The sequence below is a fragment of the Enhydra lutris genome, unplaced genomic scaffold (assembly GCF_002288905.1).
Source record: "Enhydra lutris kenyoni isolate GAN:26980312 unplaced genomic scaffold, ASM228890v2 scaffoldscaffold72, whole genome shotgun sequence".
Lineage (NCBI taxonomy): Eukaryota > Metazoa > Chordata > Mammalia > Carnivora > Mustelidae > Enhydra > Enhydra lutris.
In genome coordinates this window covers 4,779,614-4,805,912 of record NW_019154156.1, presented here as the reverse complement: position 1 = coordinate 4,805,912, position 26,299 = coordinate 4,779,614, and the positions used below count along the sequence as shown (strand labels likewise).

The 26,299-nt window shown below is 37.7% G+C and overlaps 1 protein-coding gene across 1 annotated transcript in view; it reads right to left on the bottom strand.

Annotated features, from left to right (window-relative positions):
* Positions 1-4,111: 4,111 nt before the first annotated feature.
* The window catches only part of LOC111159978 (serine/threonine kinase 38 like), an 85,067-nt gene continuing 62,879 nt past the window's right edge, over positions 4,112-26,299 (bottom strand). The window contains exons 4-14 of the mRNA XM_022522704.1: positions 23,062-23,184; positions 22,729-22,812; positions 15,957-16,080; positions 14,336-14,490; positions 13,885-13,987; positions 13,644-13,705; positions 10,947-11,064; positions 10,411-10,534; positions 9,342-9,437; positions 7,040-7,131; positions 4,112-6,934 (exon numbers count right to left, since the gene is read on the bottom strand). Coding sequence (XP_022378412.1) covers positions 6,807-6,934; positions 7,040-7,131; positions 9,342-9,437; positions 10,411-10,534; positions 10,947-11,064; positions 13,644-13,705; positions 13,885-13,987; positions 14,336-14,490; positions 15,957-16,080; positions 22,729-22,812; positions 23,062-23,184 — 1,209 coding nt within the window. The 3' untranslated portion in view covers positions 4,112-6,806. The remainder of the gene's footprint in view (positions 6,935-7,039; positions 7,132-9,341; positions 9,438-10,410; positions 10,535-10,946; positions 11,065-13,643; positions 13,706-13,884; positions 13,988-14,335; positions 14,491-15,956; positions 16,081-22,728; positions 22,813-23,061; positions 23,185-26,299) is intronic.

Below are 26,299 nucleotides of genomic sequence, written 5' to 3'. Positions count from 1 at the left end.
CTTGGCTTATGAAGGAGTGGAGAATGCAGAGAAGGTAAGTGCAGGAGCGTATACTCATGAGAGAGAGGAAAGAGGTGGTGGCAGCTGCCACAGGGAGTGGAAATTTGAGAAAGATCTTTTAAAAGGGTATTAAGGGAACTTCACTGGGTAATGCAAACCCTCTTATATTATTTCCCTGGAAAATAAAAACTTTAGTAAAGCTACATCCCTTTTCAATGCTTTTGGAGTTGATTTATGTTTTTATTAAAAATGAGAACATTTTGAGATCAGCTTTAGATGGAAAGTAGGGCTGCCCACAAAAAAAATGCAGTTATTTAATTCATTTGTTCACACATATTTATAGAGTGCCTACCGTGTGCCAGGCGTTGTGTAAGCACAGACTTGTACTTCACCTGCTGTGCCTCCGTCACTTTATATAGATGTTCTCACAGCAATTGATGGGGTGGGTATTATTTCGTTTGGGAAAAGTCCAGCCAGTGTCTTTTTCTCCTCAGCTCCGCCGTTCCCCAAGTTGGATGTTCATGATAATGTACAGAATTTCAGACTCACTCCTAGAGATTCTGAGTTAGTAGTTCTCAGTCCCTTCTTCAAACCAGCACCCTACTTGATTTTGAGACATTTTAAGTACTTTAGAAAATACTGCTTCAAGTTGCCAAAAATCAAGTTTCCTAAGCCTAGGTTGTTGTGGGGGTAAGCTGGGTATTTCTGCTAGCCAGAGGTCAGAAGTAGCCATAAACTGAAATTCTGAGAAAAATACAAAAAGGATCATAGGACAAGCCTGAGGGAATGGCTGTGCAGACATCTCTTTATATATGGAGTTACTGTTTAATGTTATTTTCCCCTTAGAGATGATGTTTGTGTGTGTGTTATAAGTGTCAAAAGCTGAAGTGATTTTTACTTTTGCAGGTTTGGGACACTCTTGAAACAAGTATGTATCCCAGGTCCTCTTGAGTCCTCCTCATATGTATGGAATTGGACAGGAGTGATCTTCAAGTTCTGTTCAAATTTATCTCACCCAAGAGGACAAGAAAGGCAAAGGACAGTCTCCCTTTCATGTTATGGCTCTTGCCCTTTCGTAGAGCCTTAAAAGTCATCCTGTGTTGGAGCACATGGGTGGCTCAGTCAGTTAAGCGTCCGACTCTTGGTTTCGGCTCAGGTCATGATCTCAGGATTGTGAGATCAAGCCCCGCATTGGGCTCTGCATTCAGTGGGGAGTCGCTCGAGATTCTCTCTCCCTCTGCCCTACCTGTGCCCCCTACCCTGCATCTTCTGTCTCAAAATAAATAATCTTAAAAAAAAAGTCATCCTCTATTTAAGGGTTTGATAAGGAACGTCTTAATATGAACAGTAGAGTGATTCCAAGATAAAATTGTGGTAGTTAGCACCTTGCCTGAGAAATGTTTGGATTTCTATTAGTCAAAGCCCATCTGCTCAAGTTAGACAAACAGTTGAGCCAATAATAATCAGGCAGCCCCACTCCTGGCTGGATCTTGGGGAAATAAGTCGATGAGTGTCTCTATTGCTGGCATGATAGCAGTGTGGGGAGATGGACCAATGAAGCAATGATTAGGAGCTGGGAGGGATGGCAAAAACACTAAACAGACCAAACCCTGGTCATTGGGCCATACATCTATTCTGTTTGTATGAGGTCCAGAGATACAACCCTGCTTTTGGTTCTCCAAAGGGCAAGAAAAGTAGGATTACAGTGGCAGGGCCATGGTTGGGCACAGTGGTACTTACTACTCCTGCTTCCAGTGGGCCAGGAAAGACGTTAATGGATCAGGTTTCAGCTCAAACATAGCAATGGGAGAACCAGCAAGAAAATCCAGGTATAGTGGCTTAAGGTAAGAACCATTGCTATAAAAATGTGTAGCACCCTTTTGATTACCTTGGAGCTTTTTAAAAGAACGCCAATTGGTCCTGGTATCAGGTGGCCATGTGCTTTAGATAAGCCTCCACCTAGTACCAGGGATGTGAATCCTGATTTTTAAGTCTGCCCCAGGCCAGGTACTGTTGTAGGAATGGATGTATGACATAATCATGGCCAATAAAATGTGGAGGTTACTTTGCTTAGAATGCTTCTAGAAGACATCTTCCTTGATCTTAAAAAAGAGGATGCACAAGCAGTAGTTTCTAGGGACTTACATGTTGTAGAAAGACTTCATGCTTAGAGTCTCTGTAGCCATTTAGCCCCTCTGAAAAACAAGAGGAGGGACAAAGCTAACGCTTGGAAGATGACAAAAGTAGTACAATGGAAAGAACCAGTGTTCTTGATGTTGCTTTTGAGACGTGAAGTGGACCACCCTGGAAGCTCACTATCTCGTGTCTTCATGTCCTATAAGATAATCATTTTCCTTACTGCCGAAGCCATCCTGACTTGTGTCTTCTGACACTTGCAGTCTAAAGTACCCAAAGTGACAAATCTGTCACTAGCTCCCCACGTATTTTTCTGAGGTCTAGAAGCACATGAGATAATTTGTCACTGAAGCATGCTGTCTGATGTGGGGGGATACAGCAGCACTGGACTTGGGTTCAAGAGCAATTTATTACCTGTGTCTGGGTAAGTCACGCTCAGGCTCATGCTCATCATCTGTAAAATGAGGGTAATTATGTTTATTTTAGAGCAATAGTAATATCCAAAATGAATAATGTAAGTTAAAGCATTTTGTATACAAATAGAAGTTCTTTTTTATCAGAAGATGCTCTTGAAAGAAGATGCACTTAGTCTCCCAAGTTTGCTCCAGTGTCCAAATTTTCACAATCGGTGCTTTCACTGTTTTGTCTTAACAATGGCATTATTGAAACGATGTAAGTCAAGAACAGTGAGGAGCACAATTAGGGTGAGCAGGATTCTGACTGGCCCCCTCTGCACTTAGTGGAAAGAGTAGCATGACTGCTTATCAGTGTCTTCCACGAGACAGGACATAATGGTACCTGTGTGCAAACCTAGGCCACTTGCATCACTAGTTTACATGCTATTCTGAAGCATTTTAAATTTAATTTTGAGGTATTTCCAACTTCTGTTTGCTTGCAAATTGATTTTGGCTTGGTGGGGTAGTTATATACAAACCTGTACAACTACCTTGATTATTTAAACATAATACAATTGAAACTTCAAATATTGTGTTCTTGATGTGATATTTAAGTGTGATGGTTGCATATATTTACAGAAGAGTCTTTCTTTAGTTTTGGATAACACCTGTCTCAAAACTTGAAAATAAAACCAAAACATCTCACCAACAGAAATATTATAAACATAGTTTTTATTCTTTTCTTACCTTCAATGAAAAAGGCCTCATGTCACCAAAACATTTTTTTGAAACTTGGTAACTAAACACAGCACTTGACAGCCTGATGATCATTTTTCTAGACAACTGCTGAATAATTTATATTGCTTTTTAAAAAATAACTAAGAACTATTTTTATTACTTCATTTCTGCTTAAAGTGGCAATGTGCCCTCACATTTTTTCATAAAAATCTAAAATTTATCTAGTAGTCCCAAGTGTTTTGTATTTGTTTGTTCTAAGTTTCATTAAAACTTTTCAGAAATAAGTGCACTTCTAAAGAGAAAATATATGTTAAATAAAGATGAGAAGAAATAGTCATGGTTATAGCAAAACAGTTGTTCTGAATATTCTGAAACTTAACACCTCAGAGCAAATGTGATTTAGTTGCTAGGGGACTTCTCTCCTGATTAAAATCTCAACTCATTAATTTATAGATCATCAAAAGATGGATAGCTGGTTCTTCTACCAGTAGATATGGTTTGATTGTCTAAAGGTTTTCTACAAAAAAACCTCAAAAATTAATGAACTTAAAAAATTTTTACATTTACTGATTTACACAAAGATATACAGATGCTTTAAAATCAGAAGTAGTATGATATTATAGAAATAAATGAAACCCTATCTTCAGACTTAGCAACCAAAGGAAGTTTGCAGTTTTCCACGTTATTTTTCATTCAGCTATTAGCTTATTAAAAATCAGCCATATATTTCATTCAGAAAAGGTTGATTTATAAGAAATTCCTTGTTTTCAGATAGCACTATGCTTCAATAAATTTAAACTATGTTAGTAAGAAAAGCATAAAAGAAAAATAACATAACTTGCTTTAATACAAAGGGTTTTTTTAATAAAAACGTTGAAGTCTACATTAAATCAGGAAATCAATAAATCTGAATTATACAAGCTTTCTATATACTTAGAAAAACCAAAAACACACAGTTTATAATAAAACTCTTTAATTCAAAATAGAGTCTAATTTAAAGAAAATGTCATTATGCCCAGTTGATTAGATAGGGTTTTGTCATTTAAATTAAATGGTTCACCTGAAACATGGTAAGTGTATAATAGAGAAAATTCGATCTTGAGGGTACTTTGCAAATTACCTAGCTAATTTGCATCATGACTCAAATTCTTAGCTTCCAAAGGGCAGACACAGTCTTTAATTGCTTTTAGATAGGCACTTAAGAAATGCTTGTGACGAGGAGGAAACCCCAAATATTGTGAATCACTCTGTTAACTCCAGAGAAAAATGAGACTCTAAACAAAGTCAGCTTTCCAGAACTGCCCTTCCACTGCCAAGAAATCATAATTATTTCCAAGTTCTTCCTGCTAATAAAAATGAGGGAGATGGAAAACAACATGCTCTTCTCTTATTTGATTAAAAAGCAAACAGGTAATTCAGTTCCATTCTAGGAAACCCCCCTCCATGGTCAACTTGAATTATTAATGACATTTTTCTGTGCTAGAATAGTTACCATATTACAACCAGAGAATGATGAAGTTTCCTCCTGTCTTACTCATTCATTATTACACTAGCAAAACAGTCAGTCTTTTTTAAAAGGTGGGGGGATGCGGTGGGGTGAGAAAAATCTCATAAAACTGAGTAGCAGTTACAGCTTTTTTTAAAGTTGGAGTTATAATTAGAAGAACCAGAGCTGGTCAAATTGAGATAACCCTAGAATTTTAATAGTTCTCTCTCCTAGATACTCAGCCACATGATGCAAATGAGAAAAATGGAGATGAACTATTAGATGAACATATAATAAGTACCAAACAAATACTAGAAAGAAAGAATGGAAAGAAGAAGGAAAGAGAGAGAACAGGGGGGAGAAAAGCCAACCAACTAACCAACGAACCAACCAGCATGGCCTTGTTGAAATATCACAGAGCTACCTAGCAGCAGCATTTATAAAAGCTTCTGTAGATTTGCATAATGATCCTGTGCAATTCTTCCCTATTAAGAAGAACATAGCTACAAATAAACCATCACCTTTGATTTTGATCACAGATCATGGTTACAATTGTATCAATTAACAAACATTAGGCCATTCTTTGATAAAGTATTGTTCCTTAACTAGTACTTATGAAGCCAAAACCTCAGAGAGTCATTTTAGAATAAAATGTTGAGCTAAAAAGCATGACTTAATTCTTCAGGAAAGAGCTAAAGAATTTGATGCTACATCATCTCCCCTATCCTCCTCACAAACTCACCGGCGACCCTCACCGCCCCCCCCCCCGCCACTGCCTGCATTTACTTCCTTAATTTCACGTAGGTTAAACATAGTGATGTAGCTGAACATGAACAATATTGCCCTTGAATAAGCTGAGCACTATCAAAGATCTGTCATATCTGAATATGGCATTCCCACAGGAAAGGAAATTTTTCCTCAGTTGTGAACATCCACTCTGTTCAGGATCTTTGGTACATTTGGAGTGTAAGAAAATAATGGCACAATAATACAAGTACTATCAAAGGAAAGATTTTCACCAAACAAAAGAAAAGTTAACCAGCCATGATACGTAACAACTTTCTAGAAAACCAAAGTAGATAGCTCTTTGTTCTCTACAAGTCCATTTCCATGATCAGAAGTTTGACATTTAAAAAAATAGTTTAATAAAAATACACCAGTTCTACAAGCAGCCTTCATGGTCATTTCTTAAATTCAACTCACCATAATCAAATCAAAATAATGCCATGTCCTCTTGTTAAAAAAGAAGTCCTTTTTGTCACAAGAAAAGCAACTTTACATTTTATATAATACAGTACATCTCCCTATGAGTATACAGACTACGTATATAAAGGTCATCAGTATTTCTGAATGCAAAGTAAATATATTAGTGGAGTGCTTGAGTGAAGGTGTTAAAGTTCCTCTTTAGTATAAACTTGTCACTCCTGACTGTGCAGTTTGTGAAATAACATGATGATAAATTCTATTTTTTAAATAACCAGTGTATTTCCTTTTTAAAATTTCTTAAAACCATTACAGAAATTGTCTTCATGTCTGTTCATTCTATAGACGTCCAAACCAATAGGGCAAGTATTCTAACACCAACTATGGAAGATGGCTTTTTTTGATTATCTAGACCCATAAGATTTGCAGTAAAACAGCAATACTGCAGTGTTACCTACAGGTTAGCCTATGTTGCTTTAAATGATATGTTTCTCCTGAATTGATCAGAGGTGTTACAGTACAAAGCCACAGCACACACAGGCAGAATGGACCTTAATACGCGTGTAGGCAGTGCAGTTAAAAAGGGACGTACATTTCTTTTATTCCAGTACCTTCATATAATAAAGTTAACAAAAATAATAAAATATTAAAAAAAAACCCAAAAGCCAGCTGGCACTGCCAACCAATTCCTGTAGTAGTCTTAGAAATCCTAATCCTGTAGAATTTCCTCTTGTAGTCATAAGCACCACCGTCTTCGGGAGTATTTCAGTGTATTGTTATCTACGCCAAGCAAGCCTGGTGATGCAGCTACCTGAGTTCTCTTGGTTGTGGGCGAATGTGATCTTTATTCATAATTTTCCAGCTTTCATGTAGGTGGGGATAGAGCCGCGCTGAGTCAACCCTTCAAACCTTTTATAGGTATAATTGAGAAAAACCCAGTCTTTGGATTTGTAGTCCGGTTCTGTGGTGTTTGGCACTAGGAAAGATGGGAAAATTAACCAAGAACAAAGGAATTTCATTAGTGACCCTGTAGGCATCTTTACAGACTGTGAAGTGTTAGTTTTGTCATAGATTATCTTACCTGGTTGTAAAATATCAGATTCAGGAAAGTCATCGAAATTTGAAGTATCATCAATGCTTTTGATTTCTATAGGGATTGCTGCTGGCCTTTCCCTATAAAAAAAGGATCAAGTAGTAGCATGGCAAATTTTCTTTAACTCTTTGTTTTCCAAAAACGGTTCTAGTTGCAAATTCTGCTTCCTGTTCTATAGATAATAGAAGAGTCGAGAGAATTTACTGTGGACTTGAAAACTGCGAAGTGGATGTCATAGTTGAGTGTAATATTTTCTGAAAACATGACCATTTACTTGGAATTTTTATTTCTTTGTACACAGACTTTCTCATGCTGTTTTGTTTAAAATGGAAAAATAAGAGCTAATGAAAGGGAATGTAGAACAGAAGAGATTTTGTTCAAACAATTTAATAATTACATAATGTATGCTGGCTATTGTGTGTACTAGATTCTAGCTAAACAATTCAGGAAAGAATTCTTCTACTAAAGGATCCATAGATTAAAAGTCATTTGGGGAACGTCTGGCTGGCTCAGTAGAGTGTGTGACTCTTGGTCTCAGGTTCATGAGTTCAAGCCCCACACTGGGTATAGAGATTACTTTAAAAAATAAAGATACTTGAAAAACAAAAAGCGCTTTGGGAAATTAAGGGGGCAAAGGGACTACACATTTGCAATGAAATCTAAATCTAAAACTTTCTGCCATATATATGTTAAGGGAATCAGGGAGATTAGGTTAAAAAAATCAGTCATGAAACTATCTTACCATGCTAACAATGTTTAAAAATAGGAATAGTTAAAAGAAGCTATCCATTTTTATTGCTTCTATTTTTTTCAACAAATACTTAACTGGATGTATTAGGGGACAAGTGAACAAAGCCAGTTACCTAAAGTCCTGAGTATTCTTCGCAGAATCATTCCAATTCTTTATACTTAATGTGATAACTTAATAAATGTATATTACTTTAGTGACAAGAACCGGAGACTCTGGTGTCGTTAACTAGCAGCGTGACCTTAGGCAGGCAACTCCTTGCTCTGTGACTATTTCCTTACTATCAAAGCAAGAGATTGCACTAATGGGCTCTAAGCGTCCTTCCAACTGTGAAGCGGGGAATCCTCATTCTGTTCAGTGAGATGAGGTATACAGTGTAATGCAGCATATCAGTTAAGAACCAGGACACCCAGGGGTCCAATTCTAGTTAGAAATTCTAGCTGGAAAAAAAAAAGAAAAAAGAAAAAAGAAATTCTAGCTGGATTATTTACTGGCTGTGGCACTGCAGGCAAATTACTTCTATGTGCTTTAGTTTCCTCATTTGTAAAAGAGACATCATAATGGTACCTATTTTATAAGGTTTATTATGAGGATAAGATAAAAAATGCACATAAAGTCCTCAGAACAGTGCTGGACATAACAATAAGTGGTCCAAACAAATGAGTTGTTATTACAGCAGGTCGAGTGCCTGGCACACTGTGGGAGTTCCCGTGAAGATGTGCCTGGAGCCAGTGACACATTAGCTGTCTCAAAGGAGGGGCAGATGCTGGCCAGGCAGGGCAGGAGTGGGGACAGGAACGAGTGGAGAGAGAAGAGCGTTTCAGGCAGAATGAAGAGCAAAGGGCAAAGCCCTGAGATGAGAGGAGCAGAACGACCCTCGGAGATGCCACTGGGACTGATGAGGGTAGAGCCACACCCCACAGTCCTGAAAGCAGTGCCTCGGCCTTAATTTTATTCTAAGCGCAAAGGGAAGGAAGAAAAGGGTATGATCAGTGTTATGTTTTGGAAGTCTCACTGTGTGGAGAGCAGCCCAGAACTACTGAAGGTACTTTGGCCACAAACTGAATTAAAGGCCGATGCTTACAATTAACGACTGCAAGCAAATTCTTAAAAGTTACTTGCATCATTTCACTTTTCTCACAGTGTTTAAAAAAAGGGACTCTGTCTTCTTATAACTTCATAAAGAAGATGGTATATTAGAGAAAGGAGCAGTATACAGCATGACAGAATAGGACAAAAATGAGGGGTTATCGTGTGAAATAAAACTACATCCCTGTCGTGCGGACATCAGCTTGCATCCCGTAACTCTGAATATAAAAATCGAAACAGGTACAAGTAGGTGGTTTCCCCTTTACATTGGGCATTTGCTAAAACCAGTCATTTAGCTATATTCTCACTTCTGTAGTCCGGAGAACACTGGTTTAATAACACTATAACAACACTGTGTATTTAGCAGAGCCAGAGACAAACTGATTGCTAAACCTAGTAACAACAAACAAACGTTTTACTTAGATCTCTCCGGTTGGAAGCCTATGAGCGTACCTGATGTGCCCCCAGTCTACACCTTCAAAGAAAGGATGACTTTTTATTTCTTCTACTCCACTATTTCCAATTCTGTTTTCAGAATCAATACAAAATCTAGAAAATGGAAACAGAAATGATCATATGCAAATTACATATACAGTATCCTATTTGCATTTTTTTCCAAACATTTCATTTTTTTCCTCTGTTTACCGAAGTCAGCTCTGTTTCTTGTGGGAAATGTGGGAGAGAACAGAAATCCTCTGTAATTGCACTGTACAGAGAGAACCACTATAAACAGTTTGAAGCCATTTCCTTCTAGTCTTTTATTACAATTTTTAAAAATATGTGTTAATACAGTAGTTACTGTTTTAGGGTGATTCTTTTCATTTAATATACTGAGAAAACTTCCCAAAATCATTATATATTTTTCTTTAACTTCATATTCTAAAATTTGCTTGTGGAAATATTAGTTTATTTAGCCAGTCCACTCTTGTTGAACACTTAGTTTTCAATTTTTCATTACTAAAAACATCATGACAAACAGTCTCCCTACATCTTTACACACATCAAATTGTCTGCATAAGCAAAATTCCTAGAATTACTGGGTCAATGGTCATATACAGTTTAAAGATTTTTGATAATCTGCTGTCAATTAGCTGTTCTCATAGGTTGTCCCAATTTATATTCCTTGCAGCCGTTCACAATAATACCAAACTTCATCTGACTTGAGAAACAGAATGGAATCCTTTGCTTAGAAATAATTTCATATGTAGACTTGTGATAGGCACTGCTACTAGCGATTTATTTTCTCTTTTCTCTTTAACAAAATAGGTCATTGCGTACCAACAGGAGTGGCCTTTGAAATGATACAAGACACCGTCCCTCTTCTTAACTCTTACTTTTACTGCATGCTTCCTTTTAATTGTTTGCAGTTTTTAAAAAACACATTTTCTTTATTGATCTCTTTGACTGTATAGATCAGTAGTGGTCCTTTTCCTCCCACAGAATAAAATGGGCAATTCAATCTTTTTAGGTACCTGTGAAGTTTCAAAATACCATAAACTCCTCTAGGGATTTAAGCACTAACCTAAGAATTAAGTCCTTGGCTTTCTCAGATATAGGTACCTCTGGAGGAAATACCAAAGTTTCTTTCCAGTTCATCACTTTTCTATATGTTTCTTGAGGAGTTTCAGAACAGAAAGGTGGATATCCTGCATATGAGAGAAAATACAAGTTTTATCATCTTTAATAATCAAATATGCTCTACACATACTATGTATGTGTCATAGGGAAAAAAATAGCCCGAAGTGCTCTATTCAGCAATAAAAAAAGTCACCATTCATCAATTTATAATAAAATCACTAATAAAGGCAATAAAATAAAGGATTCAAAGCATCACCCCCTTTATCCAAAAGGCCATGTAGATGCAATTTTGACACATGGGAGTTCTGTTTAAATACCCTGTTCCTGAATTGCTACAGAGCTCACTGGTATTTATCATTATTGACATTGGGGGATGTCAAGGAGTTCAGACATTTTAGCCCATGATATCTGTAATATGTTCCATCCATGGCACTCATGGAAATTTCTGTAGTATATATGTAAACAAATGATAAGACATACCTATTAGCATTTCATACATAATCACTCCCAAAGACCACCAGTCACACAGCTTATTGTAACCAGTCTGCATGAATACTTCTGGAGCAATGTAATCTGGTGTCCCAACTGTGGAATATGCCTGCAAAGGAAAAGCTTATCAAACCAGCATTCTTAAATATTTGTTAAAAGATCTGAGTATGGCTCATTATTGGAAAAAGCAATACAGCAGTTAATTTTGCATTTAATACTTGTTTCACATGTTTATCATGTAGAAAGCTTAGTGACAGGTACTGAATCAGATAATATGTTATTTAAGATATGATTTCTGGCTGCCCACCACCCCCTCTCCAAGAAGCTCAACTAAATTATTTATATATTTAGTCCTAAATCCTGTGAAAATTAATAGAAGGACAGCTCACAAAAGTGGCCTCGGGATGCTAGAAGGGGGAGCTATGCTGTTGTACTCCTCACTGTCAATTATAGACCCCATCGGAGGAATCATGAACAGGCAAAGAATCACCTATTGTGGGCCCCAACAGGGAAAGATGTACACTGCGTCTCCTGTGCTAAAACAGCTACCCCTGCAACTCAGCCAAGGAGAGACCTTCACCACCCTCAACTCCTGCTTTGCTCCAGTGAACTCTTGTTCAAAACAGCCCCTTTCAAATCCTCCTTCTCTTAAAATACAAGTTCTCTTCTTTGTTTGTTGGAGTTGCCAATGGTTTTGCCACAGCTTGCCTGTCCCAAATTGTGATTCTCTGTTATTCCTGAATAAACCCACTTTTGCTGGCACAATAATTGTTTCATTTTTAAGGTTAGCCATCCATTTCAAAAAGAATAAAGAGGCTGAACCCAGTGGGCCGGAGTCCACCACTTACTACTAAGTGAGTTCTTGGACAGGCGACTCAAGCACTCTGAACCTCGGCTTCTGCTTACAGGAAACTATAGTAATCATACACAGTTGACAGGAGGATGAAACAAGAAAAGGAATGTGCTTTGGAAACTACAACCTGCTGTATATATAAACATCAGGTATTTTCATGATAAACCTAATTCCAGGGCACTGCTTATCCATCAGAAAGCAATGGAGTGTTTCATTCTTAATTCATATAAAATCTTACAAAAACTATTTCTTTACGGTAGTTGTTCTCAATTAAGGGCAGTTATGCCAGGGACCATTTGAAAATGTGTGCCAGCAGATTTCGTCATTTCAAGGACCTGAGGGTGGCAGGAGGTGGGGTGGGGGTGGTTGCTGATGGGCATTTAGTTGGCAGGGAGGATATAAGATCCAAAGGATTTTCCTGCCCAAAACACTAAGAGTCCCCTCTACTTCTCCCTCGGTAGATAAACATTGATAGAAGTCATGATAATGGCCACAAGAATATAAAACATGACAACAGGAATCACCCGTGAATACTCTGTTAAGTCGAATTCCCACCATACTTTTAAGCAGTATTCACTTTCCCCCTTAAAAGCAGGAAATACGGGACGCCTGGGTGGCTCAGTTGGTTAAGCAGCTGCCTTCGGCTCAGGTCATGATCCCAGCATCCTGGGATCGAGTCCCACATCGGGCTCCTTGCTCATCAGGGAGCCTGCTTCTCCCTCTGCCTCTGCCTGCCATTCTGTCTGCCTGTGCTTGCTCTCTCTCCCTCTCTCTCTCTGACAAATAAATAAATAAAATCTTAAAAAAAAAAAAAAGGCAGGAAATACTGCAATGCTTCTCTCAGTGGGAAAATCTAATCTGAAAGTGGCACATTTAAAAGTAGAAGGAAGTTTTTTGTCATGAATTCATAGCTCCATAGTTTTAAAATTCTTTTTCTCTAACTTTCAAAAACACTGAAATGTTTTATGAGCACAGGAAGCTTATAGTTAATTACTTGGGCCACTGACAGAATGAGTTTGACCAAGCAAAGTCTTATTATTCGGTTTGAGAGGGTATTGGACTATTATCGTCCAGTCTGTTAACCTCACCCAATACTCAGAGAGAATGCTAAATTAATTTCCCTTTCATCACTTGGTTGAGTTTAACAGATATTTATAGAGTGTCTGTATGTGCCGGGCGTATAAGAGATGAAGAAAACAAAGTCAAAAGGCACATTCCTAACCCTAAGAATGTGCATGGACCTAATTAATAGGATAAAGGAAAGAGGAAAAGGGGCAAACAATTCTTATAATTGCTAAGTAATAAAGGAGAAACAGTGTGGGGCACAAGCAGTTTTATTCTACTTCCATTTAAAGAGTAATTAAGTTTATCTGTGGTAAAGTCTGCTTTCTAATTTTACTTTATCTGTTTTATCTGTTAATATGCCAAACTTCTTGTTTACCTTGTCTATAAAGACCTTAGAAACACACAACCACCTTATTTACACTGATTGGCGGTTGTTTCAGAAGAAGTATGAAAAATGGAACACACAAGGCATTCACTACAATCACATTCATCTCAGTGAGTTTTATGTTGTGCTAATTACTAGTAAACAGGCTGCTTAATTATAGGTATGAGCCATAAAATGCTATAAAGTTAAATCATAAAGTAAATATCAGCATTCACTTTTCAGGCAAGGAAATGTTACAGAGAAACTAAGAGAACTATGTGACCCCAGAAGCAGTTCTATCCTTGCTACAAAGTAAGTACTAATCATTGTGAAGATACAAAATGATCAAGCAAAACCCGAAATTTTAGGACCAGGTCAATCTTTCTTAAAGACCTGACTGACTTACCAGCTGTCTCCTGTTCTTCTTCCATGTTTCTGCTTTCCTCTTTGAGTTCATGTTCTGAAATGCTAATTTCAACAAGAGAGAATTGTAATTATGAAGGGAAAAACTCCACCAAAAAACAAATTCACATACATGTAAATACATTGGTTTAAGGAATGAGGAGAGGAAGAGAACTTTCAGTGCTCAACAATGCTGAATTAAGCTGGCTACACTATGTCACACAGAAAAAAACAATCAAACTTACAGAAGTCACTTGGCGGGTTATGTGTAAGGTTTCTATAGAATTCGGTCCTATGAGCTTTCTTCAATCCCGTGCATAAACCAAAATCAGATAATTTTACATGACCCTATAAAAAAATCCAGTAAAATCAAGAGATTATATTAACTTTGAAACAAAAGCCTTAAGGCAGTCATTATAAAAATTCTTAGCATTATAAAAACTCCTACAGGTGGTAAGTAAAATTATAAATATTTGATGATGACGAATGTTAAAAATAGAAAATGGAAGAAGACAAAGACAGCCATCCTCCCTTGATGTCATTTTCACTGCCAAGTCTTTTCCCGTCACATCATTCTATGACATCACATAGTTGAGCAATAATATAAATGGTAGTTGCCCATTCAATCACAAAATCAGCTCTGTTATTCCATTAAAATAATCAGCAACCCAATAATTCACCAGTTTCTTCACATACCTTGGCATCCAATAAAAGGTTGTCTGGTTTAATATCCCGATGGATGAAACCCAACTGGTGGATTGCATCAATTGCTAGAACAGTCTCTGAAATGTAGAACTGTGTCTCCTCTTCTGTCAAGGTATCTTTCTTCATTAGCAATGTCATCATGTCACCTCCATAAGGGAAACCAAGTATCAAGTATTAGAAACACGTCAGGCTTCCTCTGTATCTGTACAACCTCTGCTTAATTTCTGAATTGTACGACCCACCCAGTAGACTGCCAACCATCTCTAGGGCCAAGTAAAAAGAGTGTCACTGCATTACCAAAGTTTCATGACATCTGATGATTTTTAAGGTAGAAAGTAGGTGATAATGAAGTAATATCTACCACTCAACATCCATAATAAATTGCTGAGGAAAATATGCTGAATTGAGGAAATGAATCAGAGTGAGCACACCTGGAAATGGGATAGAGTCTTTCAAATTCAAGTTTCAAAAATGTTCAGAGCTCTTCAGTCCATCAAAAATAGAAAACTATCCGATCAAACGACATTCTTTTCAAGGAATTTTTTCTTTAAAAAGGGGCAAAGAATAAAAAATGTGAACTTACAACTCAGAAATGACAACTGTTAATATTTTTTATGATACTTTGAGTCTTTTAAAAAAAATGTAGAAGTGTTCTCTGTCCTCCAATCCATTTTATTCCGCTTTCCCTTTTTGCTGAGTAACCATTAGTGTGGACTTGGTTTGGTGGGTATCCTTCTAGCTTATTTTTAAAATATGTTTTCATATACATATATCTTAATCTATGAAATTATGTTCTTTCATATTTTTAAAAATTACATAAATGGTATCAACTGTACATATAATTCCCCAGCTTGCTTTCTTACCCCACTGTTTCTGAGATCTTATTGAAATGGATAGAGCTCCTGACTTTTAGCTGCTGTAAAATATTTCAGCATGTAATTATGCCACATTTTATTTATCCATTCTGCTGATGGACTTTATCGTGCTTGCGGTTTTTCATGATCCTAACAATGCTTCCGTGGTCTCGCAGGTCTCTGTGCGTGTGTCCAGGAGAATCTTCAGGGACTACGCTAGTTCTAAAATTGCAGGATTGTAGGCCATATGCCCTTTCAGCTCCACCAGTATCTATGAACTGCTCTCCGTAAGAGTCAGAGATTAATTTAGATAAAAGAGAGGCCGGTTTCTCCCACAGTCTCATCAGAAACAGGTGAAATGGTAGCTCATTTTTGTTTTAATTTGCGTTTCCTTGAGTATGAGCAGAGTTGAACATTTTCCTATGTATTTACAGGCCAGCCAGAGTTTCTCTTCTGTACGTTATTTGCCCATTGGGTTGTTTGTCTTTCTCTTTAGTGACTTACTGTTCTTAACTCTAGACTTGCAACAATCTTACTAACTATACCCTGTTGACTAGATTGATAGTATTTAAAATGTGCCAAATGTATCGTTCCTTCAAAATAATGTGATTTGTGGTAAAAATTAGCACTATTATGGGAGGAACTACAGGAAAACCATGACTGCTAGGAATAGAAGAAAAAACCTAAGCAACAGGATAATAATTACATGTAAAGATGAGCTTGTATCAGTCTGTCATTGCTATTATGTTTGTTTTTACCTCCAGGGAGAAATTCCATGATCAGATAAAGGTTCCTCTTATCTTGAAAACTATAAAACATCTTCACTACCCAGGCACCATCTGCTTCTACCAAAATATCTCTTTCTGCTCGGATATGGGCCACCTAGATGAATGTAGTTGGAAAAAATGATTGCAACACATTACACATCTTTCAAGTTGACCTCTTAAGAGACCCATCCTGTTCCTTAACAATCATGAAGGAAAGAGGGAGTTTTAGAAAAGATTTGAAATACATACACATGTTCATATTCTCATTATATATACAGAGCCTCAGGAAATCTTTTATCTTAGGCCTGGAAAGGTGGGATCCACAGGTATGTTACAGAAAGCTGACGCCTCTGAGGTAGGAAAATGATTAGTCCAAAACTTTCCAACCAGAATCCTTCTTCGCCAAGGATCCTGGCTTTGTTATACAAAAAAAATTTTTTTTAAGGTTTATTTATTTATTATTTGAGAGAGAAAAAGAGAGAGAACCGGGGGAGGAGCAGATGGGGAAGGAGCAGAAGGGAGAAAGAATCTCATGCAGACTCTGTGCTGAGCGCAGGGTGTGATTTGGGGTCAGATCTCATGACCCTGAGATCAAAACCTGAGCCAAAACCAAGAGTCAGACACTTAACCGACCAAGCCACCAGGCGCCCCTGGCCTGACTTTTGAAAGTTAAAACTAGTAAGCAATGCCTTAACAGATTGGTATAACAAAGTCAGGATCCTTAGCAGACTGTTTTTAACTGCTATTAGTAAAAAAAAGGGCCTTATGTGATTTTTAAACATTTGGGTTTGTTTTTTTTTTAACAAGTAGAAACATTTATAATAACTTTGTATTATCTTGACAAATATAACTATATTATAATCTGAAATATAAAAACCTCTATAATATCTATTAAAATGATCCACAGCAAATTAGCGCAACTTTGGGGGTTTTGCTGCTGACTTGTCAGACATACAATCACTATGGATACTTTTACATGAACATTTTATAGACTGGAAAATTTTATAAACTGAGTAATTTATTGGGTTGGTGTAATCAATTTTCAGATGTTTTGCATTAATATATTTATACATTTTCTCTTCAAAGATTAACAATAATATTTGATTTTATCCTTTTGCTGTTCTTATTGTACATTACTATGAACTCTGGCCCAAAGCACATGAGAACCCAGATTTCCTAAGCCTTTTCACAGTAATGAAATATGATCTGCTTAAAATGTCATAGTTGGGATTACTGTATTTATTACCTAGTACAATAAATGCTCTGAGATCAAAGCACAGGAAAAACAGTTGAAAACTAAGAACTTGTTTTCTGGCATGAATAAAACTTTACAATCTCTCTGGATCTGTTTCATAGAGTGAACAATGGTATCAAAATTCCTACCGATGGTTTTTTACAAAGCATTGTAAGATTAGTAAAGGAAAAACCTTAAACCTTTGATGCTGCATCTGCTGCTGTCAGGAAAAGTTATGTCATCAACTTGGCCTGATTGTTTTTAAATATCTTGAAGTTAGATGACAGGATGTTTTTAAAATGGGTCTATGTTTTCAAAGAATAGGAAGTTATTGCACATAGTACCACAATATCAGGGAGATAAGTTGCTACTTTGTGGACTGGTTAGTATTAAAGTAAATGTAATTAAAAACTTCACATAATAACATATTAGAATTGAATGGGAAAAGGTTTCCTAAAATGAAATTCAGGGGTTGCAAATGCAGATTAATTTATATAGGGGCCAAAACAGACTTGATGTTTGGGCTCCAGTGAGATTTTTCCCTGCATTCAGGAATGAACAGGGATCAGAAGCTCTTCAACTTCTGGCAAAATATTCTAGATTAGTGCTGTCCAAAAGAAATACAATGCAAGCCACAGACTTAGTTTAAAATTCTCTAGTAACCACGTAAAATATAAAAAGAAACAGGTGAAATATTTTTAATTATATATAGTTTATGTAACTCCATGTATCCAAAATGTTATCATTTCAGTACATAATCAATATAAAAATTATTGAGTTTTCTTTGGTAGGAAGTCTTCAAAATTTGATATATATTTGCCATTTACAGCATATCTCAATTCAGACTAGCTACACCCAATAGCCACATGTGGCTAGTAAGCTGAAGACTATAGCTGGAACAAACTGCTCCTTTTGTCCCTTTTCCAAAACCCTATCCAGGACTAATCCCATATGGCTTGGTTAGATCCTGTTTATCTCTTTGTCTCTGAGGTTCTACATCTTGACCCAGACATTTATTCTTACCATTATCTGTAATTCTCTAATACATTGTAATACTTTGACCTTCCTTGAGTTCCAAACCAGCCTCTTCCCTATGGAATTGGCATGTCTTCAAAAAAGTCCTCTATCATCTCACCTCTGGACAGTTCCTTCACCTTGTCATCCTAATTGATGATTCTTCTCATCAGACTGTTGACAGTTCTGTCTCCCTGCACAGTGAGCTCTCAAGAATGATGTGTTCTCCTCTCATGCCTTATGTGGCATGGGGGTAGGTTTCCTGCTCATTCTCATGCTGCTTCCATACCACTGTGACACTCTCCTCCACAGTTCCTTGAAGTGCACACTGTGAAACTCCATCAGCCATCATCTATTCTCATGGCTATCGTTTACAGAGCTCCAGGGCAATTCCTCTCACTCACTCATAACTTCAGCTCCTGGCTCACTATCAACTTCCTTTCCAGTTTCTCCATTCATGGATAGATTTCAGCCTCCATAAGGGTGAACCATCAAATGCCCTATCTACTGACTTCTTCCTTGTCTACAATGATCTCTTCTGCCTCTGCACCTCAGCCACCCATGGTAGTCGTCCTAGCCTTCTCATCAGCTAAAACTGTACCCCCTCTAAAATCTCCATTTTGAGGAACTCTATTTCTACCTTTCATCTTCGAGATCTCTTATTCTTATATTTCAATCCCTTCCATGGATTCTACAACTTTTTCTCTATTACTCTCCTCATAATCTCGTATCTTTTTCTACCCAGCCTAGATTTCATCATTATAATCACTCTTTTTGCAAACACTCTGAACTCCCTCGTCCCCTTCCTCCCTTGTATTTGCCTGGCAAAACACCAACCCTAATTAGAATCAAATTTCTATTCTCTACCTACCCCAGAGCAACTAAGTATTCTACAGAAAGGTCACTCAACTATGCCAACTGGTTTCGTGGTACATTTATGACTGCAAATCTCAACAGGCATTCAACTGTATTTCCCTGGCAAGTCTGCTTTCCCACCCTTTAAGTCAATAGTTGTGACTATTTCACAAATTCTCCCTCTTTATGCCTCCAGCAAGCTATCCGTCCCTCCTCTACTCTGAGATGATGACCTCACTTATTTGCACTCGGGCAGAAACATGGTACCTGAGGCTGTTAGGTCAACCACCTGCATTTGTTCCCATTTTCTCTGCCTCTTCTTCCTGTTTTAATGGATAGGTAAACGTCTACTCCTATCAAAGATCAACTCTTCTTTTTCTTTTTTTTTTTTTTTAATTGTATTTATTTATTTGACAGAGAGAGAGAGAGAGAGAGAGTGAGCAAAAGCAGGGGGAGAAGCAGGCAGGGGGGAGAGGGAGAAGCAGGCTCCCTGCTGAGTAAGGAGCCTGACACAGGGCTCGATCCCAGGACCCTAAACTGAAGGCAGAAGCTTAACCCACTGATTCATCTAGGCACCCCAACTCTTCTGTCTTCCAGTGTATTCCTATAGTTATCCTCCTTTCTCCTGGATCTTCAATTTCTTTTTCTAATGCATTCTTCTCATCAGAATCAAAACATTTCCTGTCTTTAAAAATAAAAAGAAAAGAAAATCCTTTTTACCTTAAGTCTCCCTTTATAAATCTGTTCTTTGTTCTGCCTCACATGAAAGATTTATTTGCACTCACATTCCCCACTCTTTGCTTCCCATTTTTCTATCTCACCATTTCAGTTAGGCTTCTGCACTGCAAACCACTAGAAATGCCCTTGCCAAGTTATTAAAAATCTCTATATTGTGACATCCACTGGCTTGTCTTCCTCTTGTACTCTCTTAGCAGCATTCAGCTATGTGGAACACTTTCTTCTCTTGGCTTCCATGACACCATGTTCTCTCAGTTTCCCCCACCTAATTAGATGTTCCCTCTTGGTCCCTTTTGCTGGCTTCTCTTCTGCCTTTTGTTTCCTAGGGCTTGTATATAGGCCCTCTTTCCTTCTCTATCTATTTTCTAGGCAATTTCATCTTGCCCCCAATAGATGGTCAATATATTGATGGCTTCCAAATTATATTTCTAGAGAAACTTCTCTCCAGATTCCAGCAACTGTGAACTCAATATCTCTTGGATCTAACAGGCAGCTCAAACTCAATATGCCACAAGGAGAACTCTTCATTCCCGCTATCTCCAAATGTTCTTTCTTCAGTCTTTTCTAAATCAGAAAACACCACCATCATGTATCCCATTCTTAAATGAAACTCTAGGTATTATCCTGATTCTTCCATTTTTTCCTCACTATCCTCACCCATCCTCTCATCCCCCAATGTACAGGACACCACAGGAAATCCTGCTGGCTCTTCCACTAAAACATATACTTAATCTGTCAGACTCTTCTTCAGCTTCTCTGCTGTGAGCTACAATCCCATCCTGGCTGAAAGTGGTTCACCAGTTTCTAAATCACCTTCTCTGCTTCACTTCTTATTTTCCCCATCAGCAAGCAAAGGGATTGATTCATCTTTGTAAAACCTCAATCAGACATGCCATTCCCCTGTTCAAACAAAAGCGTCTTCCCATTGCGTTTAGAATAAAACCAAAATGCTCTATCTTGGCCTTCTCTGGGATCTGCTCCCTTTCTACCTCTCCTACCATTCTTTGTGCACTGAATTCTAGCCACAATAGCTTCTAGCCTCAGGACCTCTGCATTTGCGTCTGGATATTTGTTCTACATGATCTTTTCTGTCATTCTTTCTCATTATTCTATCTTTCATCAAATATTCTCTCTTCAGAGAAACACTCACTCATCTAATTCTTCCTCCTAAAGCCAGATCATCTGCATCAATTTATCCTTTTGTACAAACTTTCTTTGTAGTCTTTCTCAATCATGACTATTTGAGATAGCTGTCTATGTCCCCAGTACTAGAAAAAAATACAGATCAGGTTTGTCCTGTTAATCCCGCCTATGTGTTAATCTACAACACCACAGGCCCATCTGGCACATCATTGGCCCCCAGTAAATACTTGCTGAACACAGGAAATAGAAATAAAGTGAAAGAATGCAGTAAAAATTCAAGGTGGGTCATATTTGAATAAAAATAAATATTATACTGCCATAGTAACTATGGAAGCTTTAGGCGGGACTTTCCTCAGCTGCTGCTAAGGTGCTGACTCCTTCTGAGAAAGCCAGGACCGAGCTGGGTGAGACCCTCACTTCCTCTGGTGACTAGCACCGTGTGGGTACAGCACTCGGCCTCTGTCTTTGGCTTGCTACCAGCATCTATCTACTCAGCCCTCATCCTCCAGTCACAGAGGATAAGATCAATGCCCTCATCAGAGCAGTGGGTGTAGAAGCTGAACCTTTCTGGCCAGGCTTGTCTGCAAAGGCCCCTGGCCAATGTCAACATCAATATCCGGAGCCTCATCTGCAAACAAAGGGCTGTGGACCCACCCCAGCAGGAAGTCCTGCTCCCTCCACTGAGGCTGCCCTGGCTGAGGAGAAGGAATTGGAAGCAAAGAAAGGAGAATCCAAGGAGTTTGATGAGGACCTGCAGTTTGGTCTTTTTGCCTAAACCTCTTCTGTAACTTGTTCAGTCAAAAGCTGAACTCTGAAGTAAGCTTTAGATAGGGACTGAAAGACTGAAGGAGAACATTAGGTAGAGAGAGGGGCCATCCTCCCTCTATATCCGGTTGTTGAGACCTGCCCTAACATATGTAATCCATTTAGGGTTCTATAGAGCCTCTATCCAGATTAGAAACAGAGGGGGAACACATAAATAATACTACTGATGTTCTCGGATTTATGGCCCACCCTTAAGCTACATCAGGTCACAGGAAACATAGAGAGTCCAGGAGTATGACATTGGGGGAGGGGGTGGTTTACAGATTTTGGAAATGTGTTAAATCAGCAACTTCTCAGGAGACTGGTCTTGCTTATATGTGATAGGGGTTAAGGAAACTGAGAACTGTCCCTTATTTTCACTAAAGTCAGAAAAGAAGGTATTTTGTTATGGAGTAAACGTTTGTGTCCCCTGGCCCAAATTCCCATGATGATGAACCCCCAGGGTGACTGAATGTGGAAGTGGGGTCTCTAAGGAAGTGATTAGTTAGGTGAGGCCAGAGAGGGAGAGGAGGATAGCATCCTTGTAGGAAGAGGCACCCAAACGCTCGCGTTCTCGCTCTGTGCACACACCAAGGACAGGCTATGTGAGGACCTGGTGGGAAGGCAGCCATCCGCAAGCCAGGAAGACTGATTCACCGGACTCAACCCTGCCAGAACCTTCATCTTGGGCTTTCAGCCCCCAGAACTGTAAGAAAATAAATTTCTGTTGTTTAAGCCACCCAGTCTGTGGTATTTTGTTATGGCAGTCTGAACAAGCTAATACAGTTTCAGATTATAAATTTGGAAGAAATTTTAGCTATAAGAATTGAGAAACAATAAAACAGGCTATCAAAAAATTAACAGACTCTATACAGTAAGATGTGTAGATTTCTTTTTACAAATTCCAATATTAACATTTACTCTAACACCTAGTCAGTGGTATTCCTTTTGGTTGTATGTTAAAAGAACTCATACCTGCTCTTTTTCAAGCATATCAGCTTTTCTCAATATCTTCATTGCATAGATATGGCCTGTATCTTTCTTCTGGACCAGCCGCACCTAGAATGTAAAAATTGACCATGCTATCAATGTTATGCATTCCCTACTATTGATTTAGGAACAAAAGGTAAGTTCTTTTAAAGAGATCAGTGTTGCAATTCACCACTACTTATATTTTTAGGAATTCTTAATATTAAACTATTCTGATACATTAAGCTATTTTAATACATATTAGCCTATTGGGATACATATGTTAAACTATCTAAGGCTATATATTTTCAACAGCACTGCCTTTAAAAAAGAAGTAACCTCTCCAAATGCTCCTCTTCCTATAACTTTCAGAGACTCAAAGTCATCCAGGCCAAGTCTGGTCCTCTTGAGCCGTAAGAACTCTGTTTCCTTTCGGGCATGTTGTGATCGGCGTAATTTTTTCTATCAAAAAAAGACAATTTAAAAGGATGATTCTAAATTTAGATTACTATAAAGGAAGCCTGTAGTATTAAAAGAAAAGACATGTAAAATGAGGATGAAGTATCTTAAATATATACTAGTGTTAGAACTTATTTACCAAAGTTGAGTATTTGTTAAGCTTGGAAAGAATAAAACAATCTAAAGAAAACATTTTTTATTTTCACCAATTGATAAATCTTTATTCTTGAGGTGGACTCCATTAAATATTTCATCTTAATGAAGTTCATCTTATATGTCATGTATATGCTAACTTAATTCATAAAGAAAAGTTAAGCTTCAGGAAATGCTAATTGTATTCTGATCATGAATTTTACCATCAGGCAATCTACTTTGCTTCAATTCTCTAATTTCCAGGTTGTTCTGTCACAACTACTGAAACTTAGGACACCAAGAGAACACCACAGCAGTGTTTCCATGGAGATTTACTTATGAAAGAATTTTTTCTCGGATAAATTTTAATAAATTGCTTTGAGATTTGGCACACAACTTCCTAAAAATATGAGATTACAAAATAATAATAATTACATGAAGAATTCATTAAGATATTCAAGTCAGGAATTTCATAATACACTTTCCAAAGATCGCCAAAAAATAACTAACGCTGATAAAAAACATTATGAAATACCCGAAGGTTACATCTGGAAGGGACATTCACTTTATTGTTCTAAATGTCATTTTCCCCCTGACCAAACAAAACTCTGTTGACATTCTGTTAGTTCCCAGTAGAGGTCTCATATATTAGGAATTAAACAAAAATAAAAAAGTTAAGCATCTGTTCATCGTCAACTGAACACCACCAGGCTTTCAAGAGTTCCATTCTGAGGGAAAGTCAAGTTGAAGTGACCATCTTAGCTCAGAAACACTGCTTTGTACAAGGTATAACCACTGAATGGTGTCTTACTATTCCTGTATATATCTATTTTCAAAAAGGTATGGCAAACTATCAATTAACTGGAAATGGGTAAATGTGCATCACCAGTGCAATGGAATTCTGATACTTCCAATAAAATTAATCTAAGAAGATGCGATCAAGAAATTATATCCTCAATTTAAACATCTTTAAACAGCTGAATGAAGTTACGCACACAGGCACATCAATGGTGGAAACAGTGAAGACTATTTTTTGGTTCAAAAAATGCTCACTAACTTGTGGAGCATAAGAAATAACACAGAGGACATGGGGAGATGGAGAGGAGAAGTGAGACACTGGACTCTGAGAAACAAACTGAGGGTTTTGGAGGGGAGGGGGGTGGGGGGTTAGGTGAGCCTGGTGGTGGGTACTAAGGAGGGCACATATTGCATGGAGCACTGGGTGTGGTACATAAACAACGAATCTTGGGACACTGAAAAAATAAAATAAAATTTTTTTTAAAAGCCCATTGAATAGTTTTTTTTTTTTAAATAACTGAATTACTATAGTAAAACAAAAGAGCCCCAAATAGCAGCTTATTTTAAGACTAATTAAAAAGGCCACATGGTGGCACTATAGAATCATGTCTTTCAAGCAGCAAAGAGGTTGGGGGGGTTATTACATAAATGAATAAATGTAAGAATTTTGAAACTCTTTCTGGGTTTCTGATTTGTGGAGTATAAAATGGAGTACAGTTGGGTGTCATTTCAGAAACTTGTTTAATCTGAATGGAAAAGATGATCTCATTACATCCATAATCATGCTCAAAATCAACAGGAGAGAGGCCACTAAAGAAAATAATGTTCACTAATATTTAATAGCTTGTGTAATGCAGCAAGTAAACAATGTTTATGCAGTCTGGGGCACAGCTATTTAATGGCAAAAAGGGAGAATCACAAGTATAGGGATCACATAATTCTATAAAAATGGGACCACACTATAACATTGTTACATTATTTTTTTAAAAATTCACATTTTTTAAAGATTTATCTATTTTTATTTTAGACAGAGAAAGAGGGAGTATAGCAGTGGGAGAGGCAGGGAGAGAGGAGACGCAAACTCCCCACTGAGTGGAGCCCAAGGCCCCAAAACCCTGAGATCATGACCTGAGCCAAGACCAAGAGTCCAGCGCTTAACTGACTGAGCCACCCAGGTGGGCCCCCCCACCATGATATTAGGCTTCAAATCGGTGTTGCAGTTCAGAGGGAGGTGAAGCAAGCTAGCATTAAAAAATATATTGATGAAGCACCTGGGTGGCACAGTCGGTTAAGCACAGGACTCTCTGTTTCCATTCAGGTCGTGAGATGGAACCCCGTGTAGGGCTCTGGGCTCAGCTTGGAGACTCTCTCTTCTCCCTCTGTCCCTCCTGCACATGCGCTCTCTCTCTTTCTCAAATAAATAAGTAAATCTTAAAAAATATATTGATGGCATGATGAGCACTGAGTATACAGAATTTTTACATCACTATATTGTACACCTGCAACAAATCTAACACTGTATGTTGACTATACTAGGAATTAAAGAATAAACTCAAAAAATATATTGATAAAAAAAGCATGTTGATATATCTGCTCATGACTTGTGTAGATTAAGTAGCCCTGAAAAACAAATAACATTTTTGTAGTAATCATATTCTCTTTTGCCAATGAGAAAAATCTGTGGGCAGGCTTAACATTTCATGGCGCCCTTTTGCAGCTTAAATTTGTTTATTTTGTTTTCCTATTAGAGTGTATAATATTCCATGTCTGATGGGATTTTCTTAAGTGAGATGAAACCAGACATGCATCGTTTTCTTCCTTTCTCCATTCCTTTTTAAATGGGTAATCCTCAGATTCTCGATCTGTGGGATGCTCAGTTTTTGTACCAGACAGACAGTATACACAGAAGTTCTGAGATAGGAAAGAGTTCAGCTGGCAACTTCATCTCCATACATATCCTCTACATGACCACAGTACCTGGTTTAATTTTCACAAGTAACTTTCACAAATTATTTTACAAAGATTTTCTATTATGAATGAATTAAGGATAAATACTAGCTTTCAATTTAAAACTAGATTTTTATTTTTGTTTTTTTATTTTTTTTAAAGATTTTTATTTATTTATTTGACAGAGAGATCACAAGCAGGCAGAGAGGCAGGCAGAGAGAGAGGAGGAAGCAGGCTCCCT